Source organism: Anolis sagrei, chromosome 10 (genome assembly GCF_037176765.1).
Source record: "Anolis sagrei isolate rAnoSag1 chromosome 10, rAnoSag1.mat, whole genome shotgun sequence".
Lineage (NCBI taxonomy): Eukaryota > Metazoa > Chordata > Lepidosauria > Squamata > Dactyloidae > Anolis > Anolis sagrei.
The window spans coordinates 32,158,646-32,174,580 of NC_090030.1; the positions used below are offsets into that span (position 1 = coordinate 32,158,646).

The 15,935-nt window shown below is 46.6% G+C and overlaps 1 protein-coding gene across 1 annotated transcript in view; it reads left to right on the forward strand.

Annotated features, from left to right (window-relative positions):
• Positions 1–15,935, forward strand: part of SLC16A2 (solute carrier family 16 member 2) — a 185,783-nt gene that overhangs the window by 138,854 nt on the left and 30,994 nt on the right. The window contains exon 2 of the mRNA XM_067471680.1: positions 11,117–11,261. Coding sequence (XP_067327781.1) covers positions 11,117–11,261 — 145 coding nt within the window. The remainder of the gene's footprint in view (positions 1–11,116; positions 11,262–15,935) is intronic.

Below are 15,935 nucleotides of genomic sequence, written 5' to 3' on the forward strand. Positions count from 1 at the left end.
ACCCTTGATCATTTTAGTCGCCCTCCTCTGGACACATTCCAGCTTGTCAATATCTCTCTTGAATTGTGGTGCCCAGAATTGGACACAATATTCCAGGTGTGGTCTAACCAAAGCGGAATAGAGCATGGGGAGCATGACTTCCCTAGACCTAGACACTAGGCTCCTCTTGATGCAGGCCAAAATCCCATTGGCTTTTTTTGCCGCCACATCACATTCCTGGCTCATGTTTAACTTGTTGTCCACGAGGACTCCAAGATCTTTTTCACACGTCCTGCTCTCGAGCCAGGCGTCACCCATTCTGTATCTTTGCATTTCATTTTTTCTGCCAAAGTGGAGTATCTTGCATTTGTCACTGTTGAACTTCATTTTGTTAGTTTTGGCCCATCTCTCTAATCTGTCAAGATCGTTTTGAATTCTGCTCCTGTCCTCTGGCGTATTGGCTCTCCCTCCCAATTTTAATAGTAATAATAGGTTGTTGTAGGTTTTTCCGGGCTATATGGCCATGTTCTGGAGGCAATTTTTCTCCTGACGTTTCGCCTGCATCTATGGCAAGCATCCTCAGAGGTAGTGAGGTCTGTTGGAAGTAGGAAAAATGGGTTTATATATCTGTGGAATGACCAGGGTAATGTTTCAGCTGATCACCTTGATTTGCATTCAATGGCCTGGAAGCGCCTGGGGGGAATCTTTTGTTGAGAGTGAATTGATGTGCCTGATTGTTTACTCTCTGTTGTTTTGCTGTTGTAACTCAGCTGAAACATTACCCTGGTCATTCCACAGATATATAAACCCATTTTTCCTACTTCCAACAGACCTCACTACCTCTGAGGATGCTTGCCATAGATGCAGGCGAAACGTCAGGAGAAAAATTGCCTCCAGAACATGGCCATATAGCCCGGAAAAACCTACAACAACCCAGTGATCCCGGCCATGAAAGCCTTCGACAATACAATAATAATAATAATAATAATAATAATAATAATAATAATAGTATTCCATCTGAACATGAGGAAGAACTTCCTGACTGTGAGAGCCGTTCAGCAGTGGAACTCTCTGCCCCGGAGTGTGGTGGAGGCTCCTTCTTTGGAAGCTTTTAAACAGAGGCTGGATGTCCATCTGTCAGGGGTGATTTGAATGCAATATTCCTGCTTCTTGGCAGAATGGGGTTGGACTGGATGGCCCAGGAGGTCTCTTCCAAGTCTTGGATTCTATGATTCTATAATGTACACCATTGCAGGTAACATTTCCATCTGTCTATTTTCTTGGACTGTATCAACTTGCAGAGGGTGATGATGGTGGCATCCTTGAAATCTGCTGGGATTTTCTCGGTCACCCACACTTTTTCAATGAGCTGGTGGAGCAGTTGTGTCAGCTCAGGTCCTCCCTCTTTAAAGATTTCAGCGGGGATCCCATCAGGTCTGCTTGCTTTGTTATTTTTTTTTGATGACTGATGGCATTGCTGACTTCTTCCAAACTAGGCAGTGCTGCAAGCTCATCCCGGATTTGTTGTTGTGGGATTTGTGAGAGAACCTCTTCGGCCACTTTGGAGTTGCAAAGCACTGTGTCGAATGCCTTTGCAAGGTCAATGAAAGCCATGTAGAGAGGTTGGTTTTGTTTCCTGCATTTTTCTTGAAGCTGTCGTGCAATGAAGATCATGTCCACGGTTCCTCTGGAAGAGCGGAAGCCATTCTGGGATGCTGGGAGGGTGTCTTCTGTGAGGGGCAGAAGGCGGTTTGCAAGGATTCTTGCGAGGATTTTCCCAGCGAAGGTTAGAAGGAAGATACCTCTATAGTTTCCACAGTCTGTTCTTTCCCCTCTTGAAGAGGGTGATGATGGTGGCATCCTTGAAATCTGCTAGGATTTTCTTGGTCACCCACAATTTTTCAATGAGCTGGTGGAGTTGTTGTGTCAGCTCAGGTCCTCCCTCTTTAAAGATTTCAGCAGGGATCCCATCAGGTCCACTGGCTTTGTTATTTTTTGTTGGCTGATGGTGTTGCTGACTTCTTCCAAACTAGGCAGTGCTGCAAGCTCATCCCTGGTTTGTTGTTGTGGTATTTGTGAGAGAACCTCTTCGGCCATGTTGGAGTTGCGATGCCTTTGCAAGGTCAATGAAAACCATGTATAGAGGTTAGTTTTGTTCCCTGCATTTTTCTTGGTGCTGTCGTGCAGTGAAGATCATGTCCACTCTTCCTCTGGAGGGTGCCTTCTGAGAGGAGTAGAAGGTGGTTTTCAAGGATTCTTGCGAGGATTTTCCCAGCGGACGTTAGAAGGGGTGATCCTTGAAATCTGCTAGGATTTTCTCAGTCACCCACACTTTTTCAACGAGCTGGTGGAGTTGTTGTGTCAGCTCAGGTCCTCCCTCTTTAAAGATTTCAGCAGGGATCCCATCAGGTCCGCTGGCTTTGTTATTTTTGTTGGCTGATGGCATTGCTGACTTCTTCCAAACTAGGCAGTGCTGCAAGCTTATCCCTGATTTGTTGTTGTGGGATTTGTGAGAGAACCTCTTCGGCCATATTGGAGTTGCGATTCAGGAGGCTTTGGCAGTGTTCTTTCCAACGTAGTGCAATTGATTTTTTCCCCTTCAGAAGTTTGGTTCCATCTGATGAGCGTAGAGGCTGTATGCCATTGTTCCTTGGTTCGTAGATGACCTTTGAGGCTTTGAAAAATCCCTGAGCATCATGGGTATCTGCCAGGTGTTGGGTTTCTTCAGCCTTTTTTGCCCACCAAACGTTCTTGAGTTATATCAGCAACAAAAGTAATGTTATGGTTGGGGGTCACCACAACATGAGGAACTGTATTCGGGGTTCATGGCATTAGGAAGGTTGAGAATCACTGAAGTAGAGGAAAACAGAGCTTTTTGAATTCCAGGTCAGCTCTTCTTCTTTCTTTCTTTTTTTGACTTCCTCCATCTTTTTTCTCTATGGCCCATTTCCAATGCGTAGCCTCCATGTGTAAATCTGTCTTAATTGCATTTTGAATCCAGGCCATTAAATTTAATATTTGCACAACGCTTTGGGAATTCATGATCTCTCCCCCCACGACTCATGGCTATGAGTAAATTGCAAATAGTCCAAAGCCCATGTTAAATTTCGGGAAATATTTTTTTGGAAACCACCCATTTGTAATGAGTCTGTTTCACCTTGGCTCTTTGCTTTCCTCCCCCCAAAAAATCCCATTCCAATGTGTGTGAGTGTTTGTCTTGGTTCTTTAGGAGCTGCTCTTTGGCAGCCTGCCCTGCAATCCCATTAGAAGGGCTTGATTACACCGTGCGCCTTTATTCACCCCGCAACCAGCCCAAGTACAGTGGGGTCCCCTCTGTTCCCAAATCCGTCGTCATGAAGCCGATTTCCGAGACTTCCTGCTGCGTCTCAATTACTCCGTCCTTTTGAAAGGTCCTGCTCTGAGCTCCGTTTTATGACAAGGTGGCCTTTGAAGAAATTGCTTTTTTGGAAATGGAATTTGTTTGGAAGGATCGCCTGTTCTCGCCGCCGAAGGTTTTGTTTCAGAGTTCTTAGGAAAGGATCAGGAGGAAAGGATTGGAGACTTGGCTGCGTTGCGCTTCCTTCTAATGAGGCCCCGCTTTTGTGCAAAGGTTCTCAAGCACTGGCTGCACAAAGGGTAAAGAGATTTCTCACTAAAATTGGAGGGGGACGGGAGACGGTCATGAATAACTCTTCAATAACTTTAAAGTTATTAAGACTGAGATGTTATCTCTACGCAGATGATGTCCAGATCTGTCACTCCTTCTCACCTGTCACCAAGGAGGCTGTCCAGACCTTGAATCGGTGTCTAGCTGCTGTGTCGGACTGGATGAGAGCTAACAAATTGAAATTGAATCTAGACAAGACAGAGGTCCTACTGGTCAGTCGGAAGGCCGAACAGGGTATAGGGTGACAGCCTGTGCTGGACGGGGTTCCACTCCCCCTGAAGACGCAGGTTCGCAGCTTGGGAGTGATCCTGGACTCATCGCTGAGCCTGGAACCCCAGGTCTCAGCGGTGGCCGGGAGAGCTTTTGCGCAATTAAAACTTGTGCACCAGTTGCGCCCGTACCTCGGGAAGTCTGATCTGGCCACGGTGGTCCACGCTCTTGTTACATCCCGAATAGACTACTGCAATGCGCTCTACGTGGGGTTGCCCTTGAAGACTGTTCGGAAACTTCAACTAGTCCAGCGAGCGGCAGCCAGATTGCTCACCGGAGCGACATACAGGGAGCATACCACCCCCCTGCTGTGCCAGCTCCACTGGCTGCCGATCCAGTTCCGAGCACAATTCAAGGTGCTGGTTTTGACCTACAAAACCCTGTACGGTTCCGATCCAGTGTATCTGTCCGAACGTATCTCCCTCTACGTCCCACCTCGGAGTCTGAGATCATCTGGGGAGGCCCTGCTATCATCCCCACCACTGTCACAAGTGAGGCTGGTGGGGACGAGGAGCAGGGCTTTCTCAGTGGTGGCCCCTCACCTGTGGAACTCACTCCCGGGGAAAATCAGGGCATCATCATCCCTCCTCGCCTTTAGGAGAAGGGTGAAGACTTGGTTATGGGACCAGGCCTTTGGGCACTCCGGCAACTAAATCAGACAACCAGGCGAGTAAGACCAGCAGGATTGATGAAGTGGAACGTAAAACTAGATCTATGAGTAGCGAATGCTGACCATGTAAGAGGAGAATCTGGGTTTGTATTTGGTTTTATTGATTTTATTGATTTTATGGTTATAATGTATATTTGGTGTTAACTGTGTATTGATGTAATTTTGTGTTGATTGTTTTTATGATGCAGGCATCAAATTGTGCCTTTGCTTTTGTAAGCCGCCCTGAGTCCCCTTCGGGGTGAGAAGAAAGGCGGGGTAAAAGAACCCCAAATAAATAAATAAATAAATAAAGCAGGAGTCCTCAAACTAAGGCCTGGAGGCCAGATACGGCCCTTCAGTGTCATTTGCCCGGCCCTCGCTCAGGGTCAACCTAAGTCTACGTGGGGTTGCCTTTGAAGACGGCCCGGAAGCTCCAATTAGTCCAACGCTCGGCAGCCATGATACTAACTGGAGCGGAGCGCACGGAAGCATACCACTCCTCTGCTGCACCAGCTCCACTGGCTGCCGATTTGCTACCGGGCTCAATTCAAAGTGCTGGCGCTGGCCTTTAAAGCCCTAAACGGTTCTGGCCCAACTTACCTATCCGAACGTATCTCAGCCTATCAGCCCACCAGGACCCTAAGATCTTCTGGGGGGCCCCTGCTCTCTATCCCTCCTGCTTCACAGGTGCGGCTGGCGGGGATGAGAGACAGGGCCTTTTCTGTGGTGGCCCCGCGGCTATGGAACGCCCTCCCCATGGAGGTAAGATCAGCCCCCTCATTGATGGTTTTCCGGAAAAGACTAAAAACCTGGATGTTCGAGCAGGCGTTCGGTTAACTCAGTGCAATAAGTGTAATGATTGAAGGACTGGCAATTTGGACGACGAAACTGGATCGCGATTTTAGTCAAGAGATGAATTGGATGGTTTATTGATATATGTATTGTGGATCGTGTTTTTATGCTTTTAAACTATATACTGTTGTTTGTTATAAGTTGTTGTAAACCGCGTTGAGTCGCCGGCTAGGCTGAGAAACGGCGGTTTACAAGTATAGCAAATAAATAAATAAATAAATAAATAAATAAGTCTGAAACGATTCTATGTCATCAGCCAAAAGCAGGCCCACACTTTCCACTGAAATACTAATAAGTTTATATTTGTTAAAATTGTTCTTCATTTTAATTTTTGTATTGTTTTAAAGTGTTTTTGCACTACAAATAAGGTATGTGCAGTTTGCATAGGAATTTGTGCTGTCACGCGCTGGGCCTGTGAAAAGGTCTGTAGACAGGACGTGTTCTGTATGCCCAACGGGATGCCGGGGGTGCCTCAGACTAGAGGCCCTATAGATTTCCTTAAACAAAGTCTTTAGAAACTTGGAAGGTTTAACAAAGTTCTTTATTAAGGCTTAGGTCTTCAATAAATCAAACAAATACCATGGTTATCCTTCTGGGACGCCTTGAAGACATGGGACTTGGAGGCACTGCTCTGCAATGGCTCCGATCCTTTCTTGAGGGATGGTCCCAGAAGGTATTACTGGGTGACACCTGTTTGGCCCCACAACCATTGTTGTGTGGGGTCCCACAGGGATCAATTTTGTCCCCGATGTTGTTTTGCATCTACATGAAGCTGCTGGGGAGTTTTGGACTGAGGTGTTATCTCATGGAATCGTTCCAGGAGTTGCATGAGGGGATCGCAAGGGGGTGTTCAGAATGCTCTTTGATGATAAAATATGGTTTGGTGGGGTTCAGAATGCTCTTTGATTATAGGTGAACTAGAAATCCCAGCAACTACAACTCCCAAATGTCAAGGTCTATTTTCCCCAAACTCCACCAGTATTCACATTTGTGTATGTTGAGTATAAGTGTCAAGTTTGGTCTGCATCCATCACTGTTAGAGTCCACAGTGCTCTTTGGATGTAGGTGAACTACAACTCCAAAACTCAAGGTCAATGTCCACCAAGCCCTTCCAGTATTTTCTGTTGGACGTGGGAGTTCTGTGTGCCTAGTTTAGTTCAATTCCATCATTGGTGGAGTTCAGAATGCTCTTTGATTGTAAGTGAACTATAAATCCCATCTCCTAAATGACAAAATCAACCCTCCCCCAACCTCACCATCATTCAAATGTCAGCGTATCACATATTTGTGCCAAATTGGTCCAGTGAATGAAATACATTCTGTATTTAAGGTATTTACATTACAATTCATAACAGGAGCAGAATTACAGTTCTGAAGTAGCAAGAAAAATAATTTTATGGTTGGGGGGTCATCACAACATGAGGAACTGTATTAAGGGGTCACAGCATTAGGAAGGTTGAGAAACGTCAGGAGGAGGCCGGGATGGGGCCAGGGAAGGGGGAGTCACCCTATGGGCCTGTGCCGCCAGCCCCCTCCCCAGGCGGGGCCTGCCTTCTCCCGGCTTCAGGATGGGGCCTCACCTTGTCCTGAAGCCAGGAGAAGGCAGGGGCGACGGCAGGCAACGGGCCGGATAAATGCCTTCGGTGGGCGGGTCTGGCCCGCGGGCCGTAGTTCTGATCTACAGCTTTGGAGCTCTTCTATTCAACCATTTTAAAGCTCCCTGCTTGAGTGGTGATGGCATGATCGTCAGCATAGATGAAACTCTCTGTCCCTTCTGGCAGTGGCTGGTCATTTGTGTAGATGTTGAACATGGAAGGAACAAGCACAGTGTGTCATACCGTCTCACGACAAGCCCGAACTATAATTGCACGGGGCAGCCTAGGAAGAATGTGGGGTTGACTACACCTGGAATATTGTGTCCAATTCTGGGCACCACAATTCAAGAGATATATTGACAAGCTGGAATGTGTCCAGAGGAGAGCGACTCAAATGATAAAAGGTCTGGAGAACAAGCCCTATGAGGAGTGGCTTAAGGAGCTGGGCATGTTTAGCCTGAAGAAGAGAAGTCTGAGAGGGGATATGAGAGCCATGTATAAATATGTGAGAGGAAGCCACAGGGAGGAGGGAGCAGATCAGGGGTCTGGAGAACAAGCCCTATGAGGAGCGGCTTAAGGAGCTGGGCATGTTTAGCCTGAAGAAGAGAAGGCTGAGAGGAGATATGATAGCCATGTATAAATATGTGAGAGGAAGCCACAGGGAGGAGGGAGCAAGCTTGTTTTCTGCTTCCCTGGAGACTAGGACGCAATGGAGGAATGGCTTCAAACTACAAGAGAGGAGATTCCACCTGAACATGAGGAAGAACTTCCTGACTGTGAGAGCCGTTCAGCAGTGGAACTCCCTGCCCCGGAGTGTGGTGGAGGCTCCTTCTTTGGAAGCTTTGAAACAGAGGCTGGACGGCCATCTGTCAGGGGTGATTTGAATGCAATATTCCTGCTTCTTGACAGAATAGGGTTGGACTGGATGGCCCAGGAGGTCTCTTCCAACTCTTTGATTCTATGATTGTATGATTCTATGTTCTCTGGTCCATTTATTTCCTCCCGAGTCCCATTTCCAACCAATGTCTCCCTTTCTCTTCAGGATTCTTTACAACCTGGTTTTAACAACCATGCCCATAAATTGTGCATTCCCCAGGATGGATGATCCAGGCTTTGGAACGGGATGATAAATCTTCATGCTTATCTCCTGCTTTCCTCACCACTCTCCTGAGTCTTATCTTCCTCCTGATTTCTTCGCTGCCATCTACGTTTTGATTTGCGGCTTGGCCCGAGGAACAGAAATCGTCATGTTGATGCCTTCATCATCCACTTTTCAGATGCGTAAATCACTGATAAAGCTCTTCTCATGGGGTTTAGATGGCTTAATTGTTTCCCCCTCTCTGTTTCAGCTATTTGGTGTGCTCTGGCACAGTTCGCCCTGATGTTATGATGAGTTTCAATCATCCACTAGCTCTTTTATTCATAGGCAATGTGTCTATCCGTTCCAACAGAATGGATTCCCTCTTGTTGAACATGTTTCCCTCTTGTTGAACATGTAGGTCAGTGTTTCTCAGCCTGGAGGGTCAGGATCTCTGGGGAATGTAAGACGGGTCACCAAAGACCATCAGGAAACACATATTTCTGATAGAATCATAGAATGGAAGAGTTGGTAAAGACCTCCTGGGCCATCCAGTCCAACCCCATTCTGCCAAGAAGCAGGACTATTGCATTCAAATCACCCCTGACAGACGGCCATCCAACCTCTGTTTAAAAGCTTCCAAAGAAGGAGCCTCCACCACACTCCCTCCGGGGCAGAGAGTTCCACTGCTGAACGACTCTCACAGTCAGAAAGTTCTTCCTAATGTTCAGGTGGAATCTCCTTTCATAGAATCATAGAATCCAAGAGTTGGAAGAGACCTCCTGGGCCATCCAGTCCAACCCCATTCTGCCAAGAAGCAGGAATATTGCATTCAAATCACCCCTGACAGATGGACATCCAGCCTCTGTTTCAAAGCTTCCAAAGAAGGAGCCTCCACCACACTCTGGGGCAGAGAGTTCCACTGCTGAATGGCTCTCACAGTCAGGAAGTTCTTTCTCGTGTTCAGATGGAATCTCCTCTCTTGTAGTTTGAAGCCATTGTTCCACATCCTAGTCTCCAAGGAAGCAGAAAACAAGCTTGCTCCCTCCTCCCTGTGGCTTCCTCTCACATATTTATACATGGCTATCATATCTCCTCTCAGCCTTCTCTTCTTCAGGCTAAACATGCCCAGCTCCTTAAGCCGCTCCTCATAGGGCTTGTTCTCCAGACCCTTATCATTTGAGTCGCCCTCCTCTGGACACATTCCAGCTTAGAATCAATATCTCTCTTGAATTGTGGTGCCCAGAATTGGACACAATATTCCAGGTATGGTCTAACTAAAGCGGAATAGAGCATGGGGAGCAGGACTTCCCTAGATCTAGACACTAGGCTCCTATTGATGCAGGCCAAAATCCCATTGGCTTTTTTTGCCGCCACATAACACTGTTGGGCTCATGTTTAACTTGTTGTCCACGAGGACTCCAAGATTTTTTCACAAGTACTGCTCTCGAGCCAGGCATCATCATGTCTGTGTTTTAGATTGGTTGGGATCAGCTGGTTTTCCCTGTAATAGGCAGTTAGAGCACCTAGAGCTTCGGAGAGCTTCTGTTCTACCATCTCAAAGCTCCCTGCTTGAGCGGTGATGGCACGATCATCAGCATAGATGAAACTCTCTGTCCCGTCTGGCAGGGGCTGGTCATTCATAACAGTAGCAAAATGACGGTTATGAAGTAGCAAGAAAAATAATGTTATGGTTGGGGGTCACCACAACATTTATTTATTTATTGTGTCATCAGCAACCATACCATTGTATTATAGTTCTAGCAGAGCAAAGCAAACACACAGATTAAAATGAAAAGAAAAAAACCCTACAGATTTTGCAAATTTGGTAGTTGATTAAATGTCCTTTGACCAGTATCTGGCCCCTTGGAGTGCCTCTGGTGTTGCCGCAAGAAGGTCCTCCATTGTGCATGTGGCAGGGCTCAGGGTGCATTGCAACAGTAGTCAGTGGTTTGCTCTTCTCCGCGCTCGCATGCCGAGGATTCCACCCTGTAGCCCCATTTCTTAAGACTGGCTCTGCATCTGATAGTGCCAGAGCGCAGTCTGTTCAGCGCCTTCCAAGTCACCCAGTCTTCTGTGTGCCCAGGGGGGAGTCTCTCATCTGGTATCACCCACGGATTGAGGTGCTGGGTTTGAGCCTGCCACATTTGGACTCTCGCTTGCTGGGGTGTTCTAGCGAGTGTCTCTGAAGATCTAAGAAAACTATGTCTTGATTTAAGTCGTTGACGTGCTGGCAGGGGATGAGCTGGAGATGTCTCTGCCTTGGTCCTTTCACTATTGGCTGCTACTTCCCGGCGGATGTCAGGTGGTGCAATACCAGCTAAGCAGTGTAATTTCTCCAGTGGTGTGGGGCGCAGACACCCCGTGATAATGAGGCATGTCACATCCACTGTTTTAGCATGGTGAGATGTGTTCCACACTGGGCATGCATACTCAGCAGCAGAGTAGCACAGCGCAAGGGCAGATGTCTTCACTGTGTCTGGTTGTGATCCCCAGGTTGTGCCAATCAGCTTTCGTATGATGTTGTTTCTAGAGCCCACTTTTTGCTTGATGTTCAGGCAGTGCTTCTTGTAGGTCAGAGCACGGTCCAGAGTGACTCCCAGGTATTTGGGTGCGCTGCAATGCTCCAATGGGATTCCTTCCCAGGAAATCCTCAGAGCTCGGGATGCTTGTCTGTTCTTAAGTTGAAAGGCACATGTCTGTGTTTTAGATGGGTTAGGGATCAGCTGCTTTTCCCTGTAATAGGCAGTAAGAGCACCTAGAGCTTTGGAGAAGTTCTGTTCAACCATCTCAAAGCTCTTTGCTTGAGCAGTGATGGCACGATCGTCAGCATAGATGAAACTCTCTGTCCCTTCTGGCAGTGGCTGGTCATTCATAACAGTAGCAAAATGACGGTTATGAAGTAGCAACAAAAATGATGTTATGGTTGGGGGTCACCACAACAAGAGGAACTGTATTAAGGGGTCGTGGCATAAAGGAAGGTTGAGAAACACTGATGTAGGTGATGGTTCTCCTTCTCTTTCCAGCCTTGGTCGGCTCCATCGGCATGGGCATGGTGTTCCTTTGCTCTCCTGTCGTCAGCATCTTCACCGACCGGATCGGATGCAGGACCACAGCGGCCTCCGGAGCAGCCATTGCCTTCATCGGACTCTTCTCCAGCTCCTTCACCAAGTAAGTCTTGATGCTTGAACCTTTTTCAGATTCTGTAGGGATACCAAGGTGCTTGTTTATAAAGCTATTGTCCTCCCAACCCTGCTCTATGCCTGCGAAACGTGGACTGTCTATAGCCGTCACATGCAACTCCTGGAACGATTCCATCAGCGCTTCCTCTGGAAAATCCTTCAAATCTCTTGGGAAGACAAGCGGACAAATGTCAGCGTGATAGAAGAAGCAAAGACCACCAGCATTGAAGCGATGGTCCTACTCCATCAACTCCGCTGGACCGGCCACGTTGTCCAGATGCCTGACCACCGTCTCCCAAAGCAGTTGCTCTACTCTGAACTCAAGAATGGAAAACGGAATGTTGGTGGACAGGAAAAGAGATTGAAAGACGGGCTCAAAGCCAACCTTAAGAACTCTGGCGTAGACACTGAGAACTGGGAAACCCTGGCTTGTGAGCTCTCCAGCTGGAGGTCAGCTGTGACCAGCAGTGCTGCAGAATTTGAAGAGGCAATTGATTTTTTTTCCTTCGGAAGTTTGGTTCCATCTGATAAGCGTCTTGGAGTCCTCGTGGACAACAAGTTAAACATGAGCCAACAATGTGATGTGGTGGCAAAAAAAGCCAATGGGATTTTGGCCTGCGTCAATAGGAGTCTAGTGTCTAGATCTAGAGAAGTCATGCTCCCCATGCTCTATTCCGCTTTGGTTACACCACACGTGGAATATTGTGTCCAATTCTGGGAACCACAGTTCAAGAGAGATATTGACTCTGGAAAGTGTCCAGAAGAGGGTGACTAAAAGGGTCTGGAGAACAAGCCCTATGAGGAGCGGCTGAAGGAGCTGGGCATGTTTAGCCTGAAGAAGAGAAGGCTGAGAGGAGATGTGATAGCCATGGATAAATATGTGAGAGGAAGCCACAAGGAGGAGGGAGCAAGATTATTTTCTGCTTCCTTGGAGACTAGGACGCGGAACAATGGCTTCAAACTACAAGAGAGGAGATTCCATCTGAACATGAGGAAGCACTTCCTGACTGTGAGAGCCGTTCAGCAGTGGAACTCTCTGCCCCGGAGTGTGGTGGAGGCTCCTTCTTCGGAAGCTTTCAAACAGAGGCGGGATGGCCATCTGTCAGGGGTGATTTGAATGCAATATTCCCGCTTCTTGGCAGAATGGGGTTGGACTGGATGGCCCAGGAGGTCTCTTCCAACTCTAAGATTCTATGATTCTATGATGGTGGTTGGGTATCCAGACAATGTGGCCGGTTCAGCAGAGTTGATGGTGGAGGAGCATCGCTTCAATGCTGGTGGTCTTTGCTTCTTCTAGCACGCTGACATTTGTCTGCTTGTCTTCCCAAGAGATTTGCAGGATTTTCCGGAGGAAGCGCTGATGGAATCGTTCCAGGAGTTGCATGTGACGTCTGTAACATTGCATCTAACTATGGGTCGCAAACGCTTCATAAAGTGGTTCGTAATTTGGCCAAAGAGCATCATCTCCCAGGGACTGCCGAGCCCTCCTTCGTAGTCCTGCCTTTTGGTCTACCTCCAACTCCACTCGATGTATCTTTAGATCGAGAATCATTATTATTATTATACCTACTTATCTCTTGCTCTCCTCGCTTAAAGGAGGCCCAAAAGTGGCAATTATGGGGAAACCACAGGGTCCGAGGCAATTTCGAAATCGTAATTGCGTGTCCAAATGGACCCCCGACTCCTGGCGTTGGGTTGGGAAGTTCCCTCTTAATGGAGGCTTCTCAGCTGGCGTTGCAACAGCCTTGTATTTGAAAGACGTCAGTCACAACCTCTCCCCGAGTTCTCCGTCACGTTATCAGCCAAAGTGCATGGATTGGAAAGTTCTTGTTGCATTTTGCACGGAATGCTTTTCATGGGAAACAAATTGCTTTTCTCCGACCGATCGCTCCAAAGAGTTCAATTCATCAAACTGTTGTTACAGAACCAGTTGTGCAGATTGGTTTCCTCCAGATTGGTGCTTTCCCAGCTGGGTTACAACTCTCCGCATTCATTGGATATGCTGGTTCAGGATGATGGGCACTGCAGTCCAAAGCCATGTGAAGGGATGATAGGCACTGCAATCCACTTATTGAATCCATATTAGATTAGAGAGGGATTGTAGGCATTGCAGTTCAATGCATTGAGACAATACTATTGAAGGGATGATGGGCATTGCAGTCCAATGCATTGAATACATACTAAAGTAGAGATGGGATGATAGGCATTGCAGTTCAATGCATTGAGACCATACTATTGAAGGGATGATAGGCATTGCAGTCCAATGCATTGAGACCATACTATTGAAGGGATGATAGGCATTGCAGTCCAATGCATTGAATCCATACTAAAGTAGAGACAGGATGATGGGCACTGCAGTCCAAAGCACTGGGATCATACCAGTGAAGGGATGATAGGCACTGCAATCCACTTATTGAATCCATATTAGATTAGAGAGGGATTGTAGGCATTACAGTTCAATGCATTGAGAACATATTAGAGAAAGAATGATAGGCATTACAGTCCAGTCCACTGAATCCATACTAAAGTAGAGATGGGATGATAGGCATTACAGTTCAATGCATTGAGACCATACTAAAGTAGAGACAGGATTATGGGCACTGCAGTCCAAAGCACTGGGATCATAACAGTGAAGGGATGGTAGGCATTGCAGTCCAGTCCACTGAATCCATACTAAAGTAGAGAAGGGTTTGTAGGCATTGCAGTCCAATGCATTGAATCCATACTAAAGTAGAGACAGGATGATGGGCACTGCAGTCCAAAGCACTGGAACCATACCAGTGAAGGGATGATAGGCATTGCAATCCAGTTATTGAATCCATATTAGATTAGAGAAGGGTTTGTAGGCATTGTAGTCCAATGCATTGGACCCATACTAAAGTAGGGATGGGATGATAGGCATTGTAGTTCAATGTATTGAGATGATACTATTGAAGGGATGATGGGCATTGCAGTCAAGTGCATTGAATTCATACTAAAGTAGAGATGGGATGATAGGCATTGTAGTTCAATGCATTGAGACGATACTATTGAAGGGATGATGGGCATTGCAGTCCAATGCATTGAATCCATACTAAAGTAGAGATGGGATGATAGGCATTGCAGTCCAATGAATTGGGACTATTCTTGAGAAGGGATAATAAGCATTGCAGTCCAATACATTGAGACAATATTAGAGTAGAGATGGGATGATAGGCATTACAGTCCAGTCCATTGAATCCATACTAGAGAAGGGATGATAGGCATTGCAGTCCAATGCATTGAGACAATACTAGAGAAGGGATGACAGGCATTATAGTCCAGTTCATTGAGACCATTCTAGAGAAGGGATGATGGGCATTGCAGTCCAATGCATTGAATCCATACTAGATAAGGGATGATAGGCATTGCAGTCCAATGCATTGAGACAATACTAGAGAAGGGATGATAGGCATTATAGTCCAGTCCATTGAGACCATTCTAGGGAAGGGATGATAGGCATTGCAGTCTAGTCTATTGAATCCATACTAGAGAAGGGATGATAGGCATTGCAGTCCAATGCATTGAGACAATACTAGAGAAGGGATGATAGGCATTATAGTCCAGTCCATTGAGACCATTCTAGAGAAGGGATAATAGGCATTACAGTTCAGTCTATTGAACCCATACTAGAAAAGGGATAATAGGCATTGCAGTCCAATGTATTGGGACTATACTAGAGAAGGGATGATAGGCATTATAGTCCAGTCCCTTGAGACCATTCTAGGGAAGGGATGATAGGCATTGCAGTCTAGTCTATTGAATCCATACGAGAGAAGGGATGATAGGCATTGCAGTCCAATGCACTGAGACAATACTAGAGAAGGGATGATAGGCATTATAGTCCGGTCCATTGAATCCATACTAGAGAAGGGATGATAGGCATTGCAGTCCAGTCCATTGAGACCATACTAGAGAAGGGATGATAGGCATTGCAGTCCAATGCATTGAGACAATACTAGAGAAGAGATTATAGGTATTATAGTCCCGTCCATTGCGACCATTCTAGGGAAGGGATGATAGGCATTACAGTTCAGTCTATTGAACCCATAGTAGAGAAGGGATGATAGGCATTGCAGTCCAATGTACTGGGACTATACTAGAGAAGGGATGATAGGCATTATAGTCCAGTCCATTGAGACCATTCTAGGGAAGGGATGATAGGCATTGCAGTCCAATGCATTGAGACAATACTAGAGAAGGGATGATAGGCATTATAGTCCAGTCCCTTGAGACCATTCTAGGGAAGGGATGATAGGCATTGCAGTCTATTGAATCCATACGAGAGAAGGGATGATAGGCATTGCAGTCCAATGCATTGAGACAATACTAGAGAAGGGATGATAGGCATTATAGTCCGGTCCATTGAGACCATTCTAGAGAAGGGATAATAGGCATTGCAGTCCAATGCATTGAATCCATACTAAAAATTGGATGATAGGCATTGAAGACCAATGCATTGAGACAATACTAGAGAAGGGATGATAGGCCTTATAGTCCAGTCCATTGAGACCATACTAGAGTAGAGACGATCTCTGCGTGTTTTCTTTGGCCAATCTCCACTGAAAAGCAAACATCATCAAGGTTTTTATATGGGTTTTAAGGAAAGGAAGCGTTTCCTCCGCTCAGAACCTTTTGCGTCCTT